At 50.3% G+C, this 16,379-nt stretch overlaps 2 protein-coding genes across 4 annotated transcripts in view; one reads left to right on the top strand and one right to left on the bottom strand.

Moving 5' to 3' along the window:
* Positions 1-4,251: 4,251 nt before the first annotated feature.
* Positions 4,252-15,466, bottom strand: NENF (neudesin neurotrophic factor). Of its 3 annotated transcripts, none has more exons than XM_045452476.1 (4): positions 15,223-15,462; positions 6,813-6,873; positions 5,972-6,084; positions 4,252-4,816 (listed from the first exon to the last, which is right to left on the bottom strand). In XM_045452476.1, exons 1-4 carry the CDS (start codon positions 15,403-15,405, stop codon positions 4,640-4,642), a joined length of 534 nt encoding a protein of 177 aa, XP_045308432.1. In that variant the 5' UTR covers positions 15,406-15,462; the 3' UTR covers positions 4,252-4,639. The 3 variants fall into 3 exon arrangements, with proteins under 3 accessions (XP_045308432.1, XP_045308433.1, XP_045308434.1); XM_045452477.1 differs by having other exon boundaries at positions 5,981-6,084; positions 15,223-15,455; XM_045452478.1 differs by lacking the exon at positions 5,972-6,084 and having other exon boundaries at positions 15,223-15,466.
* Positions 10,181-16,379, top strand: part of PACC1 (proton activated chloride channel 1) — a 46,057-nt gene continuing 39,858 nt past the window's right edge. Inside the window, exon 1 of the mRNA XM_045452470.1 lies at positions 10,181-10,283. The gene's annotated coding sequence lies outside the window, so the exon portion shown is untranslated. The remainder of the gene's footprint in view (positions 10,284-16,379) is intronic.

Raw genomic sequence — 16,379 nt, 5'->3', positions numbered from 1 at the left:
AGCTCCCTGCCAACAGAGGGCTCCACCCGCTGGAAATGTGAGCGAGCCAGCCTTCATCGTTGGACACACATTCCCACTGCGCCCTCTCAGAGTTACTGACCCACAGAATCTCTGAGCACAAAGAATAGCCGTTTCACACCAGTAAGCTCTGGGGGTAATTATTTACACAGCTATAGTCACGGAACGAAACTCCGTAAAGTGCTTTCATGTGTAAGATGTTACTAGTAAACCTGAGATTGACATAAGGCGATAGTGTCGGTGTCTGAGCAAGTCAACTTGGGTCTTACCCTGGGTTCTACCCCTCCTGGGTGGGGGCTTGTGTGCAGGGGCACACATTTGGGAAATGATCCATGGGATCAGGGTCAGGGGACCGGGGCAGGGGGAGTGGCACAGGGAAGGAAGCTCGGCCAGCTCTGGGGAGCGTTGTTGAGCTGATTGGCCACTGTGTGCAGCTGGGGCTCAGCACCACCTGAAAGCCTCTCAGGAACCCAAGGACAGATGAGCCGTGGCGTGTGGGAGGGGCCTGCTGACTCCAGCCCCTATTGGTGGAGGTTTTTCAGAAGGGGATGCTCTCACCCCTGGCGCTTGCCAGATGGAATGCCCTAGAATGGCTTAGACAGCTCGCTTGGCAAAGGAGCCCAGGGAGGATGCCGAACCTGGCGCTGAGAGATTACACCACGTGTGCTGGGCTGACAGGCTGCTAATTGGAGCGTAAAAGGTGAGCCACATGTCCCGGTATTCAGTAGTCCGCCGGTCGGTACTTCCTTTCACATGATGTCCTGGACGGAGGCCTGCAGGGCCAACCTCTGCCTGGTCAGTTTCCCCACCGCCGGGAGACAGCCTGCCTCACCTCTCTGGAAGGGCCTGTGCAGTTTCAGGCCTGTGTGAACCAGGCCTTTGTGTCCTCAAAGCCACCATCCTTCAGCACCAGGCCCTGTAGGTGATCCCAATCATAGAGATCCCTAGGGAGAGGCCGGGGTCAGGGCATTTACTGCCCCGGGGAGACCGGGCTCTGGGCATGGATTTCCAGCTTCAGCCCCTTGCAGAAGCATCTCAGGAACTGACAGTGCCCCAGCAGGCCATGCTTTTTGGAGACTGAGGCTTTGAGAAGCAGCCTTTTGAAGGAAGCCAGTGCAGAGGGTGAAGTTGCTTTATTCAGACCCTTAGCTTTTTTGCTCCTAGAAGCTAATGATGTGGTGAGGAGACCCCTGAGCAGGTGTGTAAAGAAGGCCTTCTGTCCAGGGTCAGGCTGGGACCTGGGGCGAGAAGTGCTCTGCATGACCTCACCTCTAGGACCTGGGTTGCTGGTCAGCTCCAGTGCTCACGCTCTGGAACATTCAATACTTAGTGGTCTTATTTTCCAAATGGAGAACAGGGCTGCTTGCTTCGGGGCTTTGTTTCCTGCCTTTAAGCCACTTCTTCCCTGTTATGCAAGGGAGCTGGCTTGTGCCACCTTCCAGGGAGGAAGGTCCCAAGCAGCCGCAGACCCTGGAGCACAGAGAGGGAGGGAAGGAATCAGCACTCTGGGTGCCAGGAGGAGCCAGCAGGAGGAGCTCCGTTTCCCCCAAGAGAGGCTGTGGAGGGGCTGCGCCTGGGGGCAGGGAAGGAACTTGGATTTAGGAAAGGAATTCACCAATTATGTCACTATCAACAATGCTCTGATGCAGGGCACCTGCCATAGACCAGGCATCGAGCTTCCCCTCTGAGAGGCTGAACTTGAACTTGTACGGGGACTGGCTGAGAACCCAACCCCTTTCCACTCTCCCGTTGCCTTTCCTTCAGCTTTCTCTTCTCCTGGGTCAAGAATCATAGCCCCTTTCTTCCTTCTTTATCTCAAGTCAGCTGGGAGAAGGTCTGGCCTCGGCGGCTAAGTACAGTTTGGTCCTTCAGGTTTCCTCCTCAGGACTGAGGAGCTTCCTGGGATCTGGGGCTTTCCATGCAAACTGCAAAGTCCAGGAAGGTTGGCCACCTCAAGGCTCTCCTGTATGGGGGAGACGGATGCAATTATAGCCACGTAGGTGAGTGCTAAGCTCTAGGGGACCCCAGAGGAAGTGTGTCTAGACCGAGTCTTGTAAGGACATAAGCCTTGAAAGCAAAGAAAACAGGGGCGCCTGGGTGGCTCAGTCAGTTAAGCATCCGACTCTTAGTTTCGGCTCAGGTCATGATTTCAAGGTTTGTGAGTTCACGCCCTGCATTGGGCTCTGTGCTGACAGTGTGGATGGAGCCTGCTTGGGATTCTCTCTCTTCCTCTCTCTCTGCCCCTCCCTCTCTGTGCCTCCCCTGCGCGCTCTCTATCAAAAAAAATAAAAAATAAAAAAAGATAAAGCAAAGAAAACATGACAAACCAATGTGGCAGTAGGGGTAAACAGGACAGCAGACGTGATGATGCTGATCCCCAGGCCAGCCTGTGTTTCCGTCCCCTGAGCTGCACCCACCCTGCGTGGAGCCTCTGGGGGCTGCCCAGGTTTCTGTGTGCTCTGTCCTGGAATCTCTAAATGAAAGCCACTCTGATTCAGAGAAGACCCTTGCTGGGGGTGAAGGGCCGTGAACTGGGCAGAACTGCCCCAGCATAGAGGAGCCTGGGGCCCTAAGGGAAAACTGCTCTTTAATGGGGGCTGGGAGAGGGTAGGGGAGTGGGGGTCCTGGAAAGTTCCCAGCAAACTGAATTTGGAGCCCTTGCCCACCCTGCAGACAAGGCTGTAAGGAATGGAATCCCACCCTGATGATGTGGGAAGTAGGTGACACGTAAGGAAAAGAAGTCATCTCTCAGGTGTTTCCAAGGACCTGTAACCATTTGTCTGCATTCATACATCATTTGTTTGGAGGCCACATGTCCCCGTACAGACTACCTTGGCCACATGAAGGACTTTCTCAACTCCAGGCCAAAGAGTCCTGTCTGATAAGTTCCAGGCCCGTTATTCTTGGGTGGGTGGCCACCAAGCTCCCAGCTTCTGAGTGGGAGACCCAGGAGTTCACCAGGAATATCTTGAGTCTGGACACACAAAAGAATAAAGCAAAGGTCTAACTTGGTCCTCAGAAAGGCTGTGGCTGGGTTCTCCCTGAGGTGACATGTGAGGCAAAAGGTAATGTTTCTCAAAGTACATCTGGGCCCATGTGTACCACAGTCTTCTGGGGAGGCTCATTAAAAATTCAGTGCCCACCTTTTGGGATGAGCACTGGGTGTTATATGGAAACCAATTTGACAATAAATTTCATATTAAAAAAAAAACTTAAATTAATTAAAAAGAAAATTCAGTGCCCAGGTGGCTCCTGGGTGGCTCAGTCAGTTAAGTATCTGACTTCTGCTCAGGTCATGATCTCGTGGTTCATGAGTTCGAGCCCCATGTCAGGCTCTGTGCTGACAGCTCAGAGCCTGGAGCCTGCTTCCAATTCTGTCTCTCTCTCTCTGCCCTCGCCCACTTGTGCTCTGTCTCTCTCTCAAAAATAAACAAACATAAAAAAAAAAATTCAGCACCCAGGCCATGTTCTAGAAATACAGAATCATGAACCCTGGCAGTGGGACCCAGAATCAGCATTTTGAACAGTCACCTTAGGAGATTCTTCGGCTTAGTGTAAAAATTCTCTCTTGGGAGTAGTTGCTATTTATTTTACATCAAAGAAATTAATCTCTAATGTAAGATTTCCAGGATGAATCTAACACAGGGTTTCTCAGCCTCGGCACATTTGACCTTTTGGACCAGATCATTCTTTTTCCGGGGAGCAAGGGCTTTCCCGTGCACTGTAGGATGTTTAACATCTCTGGACGCTAGATACCAGTAGAATCCTACAGTTGTGACAACCAAAACTATAAAAATATCTTCCGACATTGCCAATGTCCCTTAAAGGGAAAAGTCCCCCCCCCTCAAAAGGGATGACATCCTTAGGAGATCGGACCTGGGTCCAGCATGTTGTATGCTTCCCTGTGCTTGGGACACCCTCCAGGCCAGGCTCTGGCCACAAGGCCCTCCGCCCTCCTCACCACCTTCCAGCTGCAGATGGGGCTGAGGCCCCATGGTCCCACGTGAGACTCACACGGTCACTCTCTCCTGGTCATGGTGCAAAGCCAGACCTTTAACGTCTCCCTTTACTGTTCCTACTGCTCCTGCCAGTCTTCCCCGTTCGTGCCATTCCCCCTGCCTCACAGGCAGGGGACACAGATGGCAGGACCGTGAAAGGACGGCACAGGCTGCCCCTTCCAATGTTGCAGGTGAGGCGTCAAGGAGAGGGCGTGTGGGGAAGAAGGCGCTCTTGTGAAAACACGAAGTTTATTTTTGTGCTTATTCTAAAGCACACGAGGTCATGCTAGGAGACGTGGCAAGCACAGGAAAATATACAGATAGAGAAGAAATAAGTCACCCGTGATTCCACTGCCCAGACAGCCAACAGGGACGCCGAGAGGGCGCCACCTTCGGCCGTTCTTCCCACCCTGGCTGGTGTGCTGGCAGGATGGCACGTGGACAGAACACTTGACCGGGAACAATAACAAGCATCCGGCGTTCCGGGTTCAACGTTGGCTTTATTCAGGTCCGGGGACCAGAGGCTCAGGCAGCCTATTTTGCAGGAGATTTGGCACCTGAAGGGCTCTCCGTGCCCCGCCCCCACCCCGCCCCATCAAGAACGCGCTCCCGCAGATGGAGCGTCAAAACTCGTCTTTTATGTCGAAATGGGGCTGGTCTTCGGGCTTGAAGTCCAGGTTGGGGCTGCCGTCCTCGTTGAGTATCCTCCGGGCCGTGTAGCCGACGATGGGGTATTTGGCTTTGTACACCGTGGTGAAGACGTCGTCCAGGGACTTCAGCTCCTCGGCAGTGAGGCCAGTCTTGGGGGAAAAGGCCCAAAGCAACACGAAAGGCAGGGGCGAGGGGAGGGGGAGGAGGCGAGATGAGTGAGTTGTGCCTCAAACTGGACTCTCGCCACCCAGCCCTACTCCTCCCACATCCTTGATGCCAGAGGAAAAGTATCTCAACTCGCCAACTGACTTTTTAAGACACAATCCTGTGCAGGCGGGAGTGGTGTTGGAGTCATGGCTTCATCATGTCCTGCCATTTGACTAACGTGCGAATTAAAGACGCCACCAGTGAGGGGCACCTCGTTGGCTCAGTCGGTTAAGCGTCCGACTCTTGGTTTCGGCTCAGGTCACCATCTCACGGTTTGTGAGTTTGAGCCCTGCTCTGTGCTGACAGCGTGGAGCCTGCGTGGGATTCTCTCTCTCCCCTCCCCCCACCCCTCTCTGCCCCTTCCACACACCTGCCCCCACCCCCCACACTGGTGCTGTCTCTGTCTCTCTCAAAAATAAATAAAGTACAAAAAAAGAAAAAAAAGAAAAAAAACCTCCAGCGAACACCCAGCCTCAGGCAGGATGGGGTATGCTCTGTACCCACCTCCTTTCCACTGCTCTCTACACACTCTTCCCATTATAGATTCATACACCCTCCCCCCTCCTTGATTCCTGAGTGTAATCAATCTTTAACGTTTGACTTTAATGAGTTTGACTCATCTGAGCACAACTGGGGCGAATGCCAGTCCCTCCGGTGGGATTACTGAGACCCTGAAATGGCTTTTGCCGATGCTATTTTCTCCTCCACAGAAATACGAACACAGGGGACACTCTGCTTCTCACCCTGTTCATGCCCTGAGCGGCCTGGCGAGTGGGTGTCAGAGACCACAGCAAATCTGGAAGAGACTGGGGGTGGCGGGTGCAGACCGCAAGGGGGAGGGGGCTGCCAAGGCACTGTGAAGATCACAGAATCGATCACAAGTTCACAAGAGTCCGGACCTGACTCTGTAGGCAATGGGGAGTCCTGGAAGGTTTCTGAGTAGGAGTGGCATAGGAAGATACTTACTTCAAGGGAACAGTTGGCTACACTGAGAGTGGACTGGAATATCAACGGGCTAAGTAGGAAGCTTGGCTATTTCCCAAGGGTAAAAAAGGCCATGGCCAAGGGGATGGGACATTTTGACAAAGGCTCATAACCTGGCTCACAGTGTCATGGGTGAGGTCTGCAGGATCGAGAGACATCTTGGCCACCCCTCTGGTGGAGTCCTTCCCGGTCAAGGCATTGTAGGGGGCTCCTCGTCCATAAAACTCTGTAGTGGGGAAAAGGGGAGAGGATATGATTGTGGACGTGCACGCAAAACAGCCAGGAGACTGTACGGGGCTTCTGAGACCCAATCCAACGCTAAAACTGGCTCCAGGCCGAAGGAGAGGGGAAGCAGTGAAGACGAGAAGCCCCCCTGCCGTCAGTTTGGATTCCACTGATTCAGAATATGGAATAAGTCACACACGCCGGGCTGAGGGGTGGTTTTTTAAAAAATACGGAATGGAAATAATCCCTTAAAAATATTTAAAATGCAAACAAGAAAAATGTCCAGTCTTCTTAAATGTCGGTGGAAGCCAAGTCTGCTTCCGTTCAACAGCTTTTGTTTGGTAAACAATGAGCCACAACAAAACTACCTCCCTGATACCATCTGTAGTTAACCACTAGAGAAACCATGAAATGGCATTAAAATGTTGGATCGTGTTCTATGATCCCAATGCCTTGCAAAGCAACACTTTGCCTATTGCTGCTTCAACTACGGTGAGTTGCCAAGTTTGAATTTGATTGCACAGGCAGCAGGGAGCCACAGAAGGTCTTTGAGCAGGAGTGTGACATTATTAGAAAAACAGTGTGGCAATACAACACTGGCAAAGATTGTTAATTCAGTCTGAGGGAAAGGGACCTGGCCAGCTTTCCTTCCCTTCTTTTGCATACCCAGCGCCCACTCTGGCTGCCAAGCTCCCCAGAAGTAAGGATTCATAAAGCTGAGCCACTTACCCTTTCCAGAAGTGACATCAAACACCACTCCTTTCACTGCCATGTAGATGGGCTGATCTTCCTAGAAAGCAGGAGAGAAGCTGTGAGGAGGAGCCCAAGAGCCCAGCTCCTCCAGCCCAAGTGAGTGACATCACTCCGGGCTGTGCAGACAGCAGTGGGTGGAGGTACAAAGCAGCCTCTCCTGAGCCGGTCCTCGGCGAGTTCGTCGCCATCAGGAGCTTGGAGCTTGCCCGCCCCTGCCCGATGTCACATCCCCTCACAGACTTTGGGAAGGTGACACAAAGTATCATGACAAGCCTATGGCAACACTTTTCTGTAAACAAACACAGGCAAACCAGGGACTGAAGCAGCTCTGCACGGATAAAAATCCAAAGGATGTTAAATGATGAATTATTTACATCAGCCCAAATTTCCTTTCATCTTTGGCAATGGAATCAGTCCGAATGATCCATTTTACATTTTGCCTCTCGTAGGTAATGCGGTTTCGTACAAACGTTCCCATGTATTGAAATCCCCCAAACGGCTGTCACTCTAACAGCTCTATCTTATGGTAGTGCTACTGCATTCCTGTTTGTTCAGCTGTTCTGTTTTGGGTATTTGGGTTCTTTCCAATTCCTTAAAACTACAAATGGTGGGATTATGAGTATCTTTCTACAAGCTACTTTATAATTTGGTGAGTTATTTCCTTGAGGCGTGCAATACATGGTCCAGGAATAATCCTGGACCAAAGCATATGAACAGTGTAATCAGTTTTATTAAAAATGTAACCAGCGTGTCCTTCAAAAGGCCCACTGACAGTGCTAGAAATACATAAGCAATGCTGTCTCCCGGACAGTACTAACAATGAGTCTTATGCTTTATTTTTTGTTATATTCTTGGGTACAAAATGTTACCTTTGAATTCTTACCCCTCCGCCCCCGACCAAAGAGAATAATTCAAAAACAGTTGGCATGAATTTTCTAACTTCCATCAAGGTGGACTCGGGCTGGGGCAGTTGACATAGCTCTTGGATATGCAGGGCCGGGTCTTAGCCCTATTGTGGGTACAGGGACACCAACCAGTCGGCCCACAGGCTGGGGTGAAGGGATGCGTTGCAGCTGGGTGTATGGGAATCTCTGGATCTCCAGGAACACACTGCTTGGTCTTCTGTAGGGTTGGGTCTTAAGGTTCTTGCCCTTGTTGAGCTTAAGGTCAAGGGTTTTCATGACTACATTCAACAGAGAGAGGAGGAGAGAAGTTAAGCAACTTGGCCAAGCAAATATATCTCACTGTCACATAACTTCACGGGCCTCCGTTTCTCTAACCGTTATATACAGGTAACACCCACTGACCTTGCAGGAATGCTGTATGTGAGCATGGTAGGTCCAGCATAGGAGCTCAGCAAATGGTTGGCTATTAGAGTCCCTATTAGCTCCCACAGATGCTCCCTAGAACTTCTGTTGACTTAGTGGATACTCGTTCCACCTCAACTAATAAGAATTATTTTATATGGTTTTAAAATTTTATCTTTAAGTAATCCCTACCCTCAACGTGGGGCTCGAACTCACAGCCCCGAGACCAAGAGTAGCACGCTCTACCAGCTGAGCCAGCCAGGTGCCCTGGTAAGGGTTATTTTAAATGCCATGGCGTAACCAGCCAGCAGCCTGCATTCTTCTTTACAGCCTTTCTTTCACTGTGATTATTTGTTTCTTGACATCAGTGGCTCAACTGGGGTTATGTTTTATTCGAACTTAAAAAATATATGAACACTTACAATTTTACCTATAGCATTTTCTCATATTTTCCATTCTGCTGCTTTTCCTTTGCTATTTTGTTACTTTTTTGTGTGCAAAGAGTCATAGAAACATGACATTCACATACATAAAATATAGAAATATGCATCTCATCACTAACACCCTCAATTTCTTCAACAGGTAAATTTTTTAAAAGTTTATAGTTTATTTATTTATTGGGGTCCCTGGGTAGCTCAGTTGGTTAAGTGTCTGACTTCGGCTCAAGCCATGATCTCACAGTTCGTGAGTTCGAGCCCCGCGTCAGGCTCTGTGCTGAGAGCTCAGAGCCTGGAGCCTGCTTTGGAGTCTGGTCCCTCTCTCTCTGCCCCATCCCCACTCATGCTCGCTCACGCGCGCTCTCTCTCTCTCTCTCTCTCAAACATACACATTAAAAAAATTAAAAAAAAAAAAAGTTTATTTATTTATTTTGAGAGGGACAGAAAGAGAGAATCCCAAGCAGGCTCCGCACTATCAGCACAGAGCCTGACACAGAGCTAAAACTCATGAACCATGAGATCATGACCTGAGCCCAAATCAAGAGTCGGACACTTAACCGACTGAGCCACCCAGACACCCCTCTTCAATAGTTAAATATTTATCCCCTCACAACACTATACATTAAGGTGTAAGTGCTAAGAGGAGGTCTCAGCAAAGGGGTAGAAAGGAACGGTGAACGTTTCTGAGGCTTTCCTGTTACACAGACATTTCACGGAGAGGAACGCCCTTGTCAGTTAATTGTCAAGTGTGCTGGGGGTGGGGGGTTGTTCCTATCCCATGGAGCTGATGTCCCCTGACAGCAGGCATGGTTTTCAGGCCCCGGAGGTGGCAGCTGAGAGGATAGAGGGTGAATGGAAGCCTCGGGAGCATAAACGCAGGCTCTGGAATAGACATGTCCTCAGAGACACCAAAGACACACACACTTTTCGCCAGCTTCACACCGTGGTCCCCCACCCTCAAGTCCGCCTGGAAGGACATGCATCATTCTTATCCGCACAGCAGGCCTGAAATAACAGCAGGTCTGCCTTTTTCTGAGACCAAAGGAGGGGTCACCATGGTGGGGTGTTCCTAGCATAAGTTTTCAAGTCAAACAGGCCTGGGTTTGAGCCACCACTTATACGCTGTGCTGTCTTGGGCAAATTACTTAACTTGTCTGGACCTCAGTCTTCTCCTCTGTAATAGGAAGATACTAAAAGTGTCCACTTGCTGGGCTGTTGTGATGATTAACCAAGACAAGAGATAGGAAGCACTTAGCAGTTTAGGGAAATAAATGTTAGTTTCCCTTATCCTTCCCTAGATTTTGAAAGTTATAAGATCTGAGAGGAATCAGATACTCAAGTGCAAGAAGATTCTATCTTCCTAAAGGAAAGATAGGGGAAAAAAAATGTAATTCCCAAGTCACAGATAAGGATCCTGGAAGAAATGTAAGTTAAAACTGGAAGGGGCCTTGAAGATAATCTAACACCGTCATTTTACAGATGCAGCTATCCAGGCTGGGGAATTATGAGACCTGCCCAGAGTCACAAAGAAATTAGAGCAGTTTCTGGAACCTGGAGCCTTGGAACCCAAATCATTCCACTCTCTCGCTTGTCCCCCCAGAGGGCACACAGCAAGAAGACCATGTACTACTACTCACCTGGGACCAGGAGAGGGTGAGAGTGGCCTGGGAAATTCAACCATCCACAAGACTCAGAACCAACAGGTAAGACACGGGATAGGTCAGAGGTACTCAGTGGAAGGGAATCAGGGTAACTGAATCAGGGTAACTCCCTCTGCATAACTGAGGCCCGGCCTTTTTCCTCTGGGCCTTGGGCTTGCTTTACCATCTGGCCTTCCTCCCTGCCTACAGTCACGTAGGGCCAGTAGAGCGCCATGAGAGTTACCAGGGAAGCAGATGCGTAAGCAGCAGGGCAGAGGAGGGAGGGCCTTTTCCATAGCAGGGAGGGAGAGGCCTGGAGCCTGGGCTCAGGCAGGCAGGAAGGCAGGCCCAGCAGTCAGCCAGGCGCCCCTGAGCCTTCAACCCTCAGACCCTGCACCAGGGCCCAGGGACAGAGTAGAAGTTCCTCTCTGGTGACTCTTCTCCTTGGAAAAGAGGGAAAACTGTTGCGGATGTTTGCTTCTGCAGAAATAACAGGGCCCTCCAAGGGTCTAAGGCCATGTTTTTCTGACTGAAATTGACACTAGTAAGTATTAGTGGGTCATGGAGTTAATTTAGTGATTTACAAACAGATTTTTTTAAATTAAGTTTAAAAAAGAAAAGTTTAAAATAGAACAGAAAATAGAAAACATTGAAGTGCATCACACATAGTAATAAGCCTTGTTTCATGGAACTTCTGTTGTGTGGGTGTATACCGAGGTAGAATGCAAAATTGTATTCCTTAACATGGGCCAAATATCTACAAGACATCACTCTATTGTAGAATTAGAGAGGGTGGTTTTACCTCTTTATTTACCTACCTCTATCCCATAGCCTTCATTGTCTGTATATTCTTTTTATTTTTATGTTTATTTATTTTTGAAAGAGAGAGAGAGAGAGAGAGAGAGAGACAGAGAGAGAGACAGAGCATGAAGGGGGCAGGGGCAGAGGGAGGGAGACACAGAATCCGAAGCAGGCTCCAGGCTCTGAGCTGTCAGCACAGAGCCCGACGTGGGGGCTTGAACTCACGAACCGGGAGATCATGACCTGAACCGAAATCAAGGGTGGGACGCTTAACAGACAGACCCACCTAGGTGCCCCTAAACTGCATTTCTGGTCATACTTCTACTCTGATATCTTCTTCTTAGAACCAATATAGCCTTGGAGCGGCCACTGCCTGGAGCAGCGAAGAGGGAGGCTTTTGGTAGTTCGTTTTCCTTGTACGAGCCAGGGTGGGCAGAGCCTGATTCGTCACTGTAACTCTCTAGCTGTGTAAACCTGGGCAAGTTACTTCGTCTCCATGCTTCCTTCCTCATCTGAAAAATGAGATAACAACAGCACCTACCTCATGGGGTTGTGGTCATCCTTATATGAGTTAATGCTTTAAAGCTTAGGATAGTGCCTGATAGAGTTAGCTCTACGTAAGAATAAAACACATAATATCTGGTCCCAGGCCCAGAAGTCAGGTGGGTGTGGGGGCAGGCAGGGTGACCCGCTCTGCACTTGGTCCTACAAAGCAATTAAGGCAGAAAACATATCTTCTGAGGATGGCATTCCCTCTGGACCAAAGAGAACCCTCAGAGTCACCTCATCTTCCCTATGGAGGTCCGAGGCAGCACCCCATAATCAACTATATTAACATTTCTGCAGTGAAGCATGAACATGAATATTCACACTAAATAGGATACATAAGGACTATAAATAGATTCATGTCAGTTCCAGCAAGGCTCTATCACCAAAGGAGTTCAGATTGGGTTGGGTTTTGCTGTTAAATGACTTGTATAAAAACAAAAACAAAAACAAAAACAAAAACACAACCTTCTGGGGCACCTGGCTGGCTCAGTCGGTAGAGCATGCAACTCTTTATCTCAGGGTTCTAAGTTCAAGCCCCACGCTGAGTGTAGAAGTTACTTAAAAATAAAATCTTTACATTTTTTAAGTTTATTTTGAGAGAGAGAGCGAGCTAGTAGGGGAGGGGCAGAGAGAGGGAAACAGAGGATCTGAAGTGGGCTCTGTGCTGATGGCAGTGAGCTAGATGTGGGGCTCAAACCCACAAACTGTGAGATCATGACCTGGGCCGAAGTCAGATGCTTAACCAACTGAGTCACCCAGGCACTCCCTGTAAAAATAGTCTTTTTTTTTTTTTTTTTTTTTTTTAATATTTATTTATTTTTGAGAGGGGGAAGAGGGACAGAGAGAGGGAGACATAGAATCCGAAGCAGGCTCCAGGCTCTGAGCTGTCAGCACAGAGCCCAACATGGGGCTCGAACTCACCAACCATGAGGTCATGACCTGAGCTGAAGTCGGATGATTAACCGACTGAACCACCCAGGCGCCCCCCCCAAAATAAAATCTTTAAAAAAAAAAACCTTCTAGTTTTCAGAGTTTATTTGATTTTTGAATTGCAAAAGTGGATTATGGGACCTGTTTTACTGCCTCTTGCTTATATCTTTAATAACAAGCTAATAGCAGCTGAGATTTATTAAGGCTTACTATGCTAAGATTACTGCAGGCCTATCCAGTGCACTTTGCATATCACTGTCTCATTTAATCCTCAAACCTGTGTAGAGTAGGAACTCTTGTTATAGCCATTATGACGGTCAATTTTATGTGACAACTTTGATCAACTACAGTATCTAGGTGTTGCTATGAAGATATTCTGTAGATGTGATTAACATTTACAATCAGTTGACTTTGTTACATAAAGGAGACTATCCTGAATAATCTAGGTGGGCCTACCTGTATTAGTTGAAGGGCCTCAAGAACAGAATTGAGGTTTCCCTGATGAAGAAGAAATTCTACTGGTGGGCTGGGACATCAGCTACTGCCCAGGGGTTTCAGGCCTGCTTTGTGGATTTCAGACTTGCCTAGCCAGCAACCATGGTAACATAAACCGATTCCTACAATAAACCAAATATATTATCTGCTACTGGTTCTGTTTCTGGTGGACTTCTGACTGAGAAAAGCATCTTATAGATGGAAAAAAAAAAAAAAAGAGAAACTCCATGAGCTTTAGTAATTTGCCCAAAGTCACACAGTAGAACAGGGACTCATAGCCAGGTATGATTCAAAGGTATAAGGCTTGAACTAGGATACTGTAAAATGTATTATACAAACAATGACACTTCTGAGAGTGAAGTGGGGGGTCAGGGGGTGGGGAGGGTGCTATTAGTAATTATCCCCAGACAACAGGCATAAACCAGAACCATCTAGGGCAGATCAGAGCCCAGCAAGGCTCTACTCAGCTGCACTCAACAGCCCCTCTCCTCCCTCTCTTCCTCTCTCTGCTTACAGACCCCAAAACAACTCTCTCCTTAACCGTCTTCCATCCTGAGCTTCCCTCTCTCCTTCCCCTAGTTATCAATCAATAATGTCAGCATAAAACACCAAGGGTCTTTTCTCCATCCTCATCCTGCAGCCCCTGGAGCTATTGTTTCAAGTACCCTCAACCGTGAACTCTCTCTTCTCTTGGGTTCTGTGCTGGGGATCCCCAAGCTTGCCGCCATGTTTCAAGATTCACTAGAAGGACTCAGAACTCAGCACACAAGTTGTACTCAGAGCTCAGATTTATTAAAGCCATATAGATGGATACACAGGCAGATCATAAGAGAAAAGGACAGAGGTAGAGTCTAGAGGAATCCATGTGAGGACTTCCTTATGTTCTCCCTTCCCCATGAAGGGTAACACACAACGCACTCTTCCTCCCGCAATACAACACAGCAATACGCTTGTGATGTTTCTGCCCAGGGAAACCCATTAGACGCTTAGAGCCCAAGGTTTTTACTGGCAGCTAGCCATGTAGGCCCTCTCTGCCTAGTGTGTTCCACATAAACACACTGTATAAAAAGCCCAGATTGAGCCACCCTTAACCGTTAGGGAAGTGTGGAACACCCTGAAATTCCAGACACCAGCCAAGAGCCACTCTTGCCAGCAGGCCTTTCTAAGGAGAGCAGGCCTTTTCACTTTTTTTCTGCACGGGTTCCTGGATCCTGTATCATCCAGTTCCCTGGCGCCCTGAAAGACGCGTCCCTTAGCATCTAGTCACATCCCTCTGTGTTCTCTTCCACTCAGGCTTGAAACCAACATCTCTTTACAGTGATATTCAAACTAGCATCACCTCCTGAGGGCCAGGTTTCTGACTCCCTTGCGAACCTAGTCCAAGGCTAGCTAACAGAGTTAGGGAGCCCAGGCTGGAGGGTTTTAACAAGAGAACACTGGGTCCCTTCCTTGTTCTATCACTAACTAGTGGCACGCCTCGGTTTCCTCACGCGTAAAAGCAGGAGGTCGGTTCCGATCAACGCTGACATGTTATGGCACAGTGATCTCCCCACCAAACTGTTCCCCTCACTGCCAGATCGGCCCCGCTGTGGCCCTTCTGTGCAGTATTATTCTCACTCTCCGCAGGCATTACACTGGGCCCCAGCAGCCCAAACAGACGGGTGACTGTGAAGAGTTTCCTGGACATCTCCAGACTACTAACTGAAGTGGGTGTGTTGGGGTGGGGGCGGTCTTTGTCTCTAACCTCCGATCTCCCCCTCGGTCCTCTCTCCCAGCTTCTGCTCAGCCCCAAGGGCACAGGCACTACAAGTGGGTTTGAGGAGTCGGGGCAGGAAAACAGTGTAGGGAAGCCTGGCTCATCCCTGGGCCAGCCCCTGTTCCCACCTAACCCAGCAAGCATGTTTTACTTCCCTCCCTCCCTCGCCACTCGCCCCAAAGAATCGGCATAAGTGTCTGCCCCCAGCTGACGCTAACACAAAAATCCCAAAAGTTCCGAGGTTCATGGACGGACCACGGGCCGCAACACGTCCCAACGGGGCCGTTGGCCGGCAGGGAGGGGGCAGCGCGGGGCGGGGGTGCGGGCTCGACGCAGGGGCTAAGCGGGGCGCCCCGACGGGGGAGGACTCCCCGTGTCGCTGCGCGGCCGTCGGCCCGGGGCCAGGAAGCTCTCAGGCCTCGCGCCCGGCTCGGGGGCCCGCGCCTCCCCCGAGGCCTCCCGTCCGCTCACCTCCTCCCCGCCGTAGCGGGCCAGCTCCTCCTCCGTGAAGAGCCGCACCGGGGGCCCCCGCTCGGCGGGGCGCGGCGCCTGCCCGGCCCGGGCTGCGGGCAGCCCCGGGGCCAGCGCCAGGAGCAGGGCCAGCGCTGCCAGCGGCCGCAGCCGCAGCCGCCGCCCGGGCGCGGGGCCCGCCATGGTGCGCGCGCGGAGCTGGGCTGGGGCGGCCTGGGCGGCCGGGACCCGCTCGCTCCCGCGCCTCGGCCCCGGAACCCCGCCCCGCCCCGCGCGCGCGCCCGCCCTGCCCCGCCCCCCGCCCTCGGGACCGCGCCGCTGGAGGCGGGGAGCCCCGGGTGTAAACCGAGGCTCCTGACTCCCCAGCCCGGCCTGCAAGCTGAGCTACAGTAGTAGTTCCTTGAGTGGGTACGTGGATGACACAGCCCCAAATTCCGACACCTAGAAAGGTGTATGTATAAACCGGGACCCCAACTCTATGAATTCCCTTTTACTTCTGGGATGCCCGCCTGGATCAGTCGGTGGGGCCTGTGACTCTTGATCTCAGGCTTGTGAGCTCGTGTGTGGACTGTGGGGGTGGAGATTACTTAAAAATAAATATCTTTGAAAAGAATCCCTTTTACTTCTGGCTAATTTCTTTTTTTTTTTTTTTTTTTTTAAATTTTTTTTCTTCAACGTTTATTTATTTTTGGGACAGAGAGAGACAGAGCATGAACAGGGGAGGGGCAGAGAGAGAGGGAGACACAGAATCGGAAACAGGCTCCAGGCTCTGAGCCAGCGGCCCAGAGCCTGACGCGGGGCTCGAACTCACGGACCGCGAGATCGTGACCTGGCTGAAGTCGGACGCTTAACCGACTGCGCCACCCAGGCGCCCCAACTTCTGGCTAATTTCTTTTCCTTCCCAGTTGTGTTTAAATTTCGAGTCCGCAAGGGGGTTTTTGCAAAGGGAGGGTGGGGCGTGGCACAGATCCGCCCTGAAATAACAATAGCTAACATTTGTGCAAAGATTCCTTCATTAATTTATTCATCAAATCCTTACTGAGGGCCTCCACGTACCAGCTCACTGGGAGCACAATGCTGAACAGGAGAGATCCACAACCCACGTGGAACTTACATTCTGTAGGCAAAATAGACAAGAATAAAATACATAAGTTGTA

This window comes from Leopardus geoffroyi, chromosome C3 (genome assembly GCF_018350155.1).
Source record: "Leopardus geoffroyi isolate Oge1 chromosome C3, O.geoffroyi_Oge1_pat1.0, whole genome shotgun sequence".
Classification (NCBI taxonomy): Eukaryota; Metazoa; Chordata; class Mammalia; order Carnivora; family Felidae; genus Leopardus; species Leopardus geoffroyi.
This window is presented reverse-complemented; position numbering and strand designations above follow the sequence as displayed.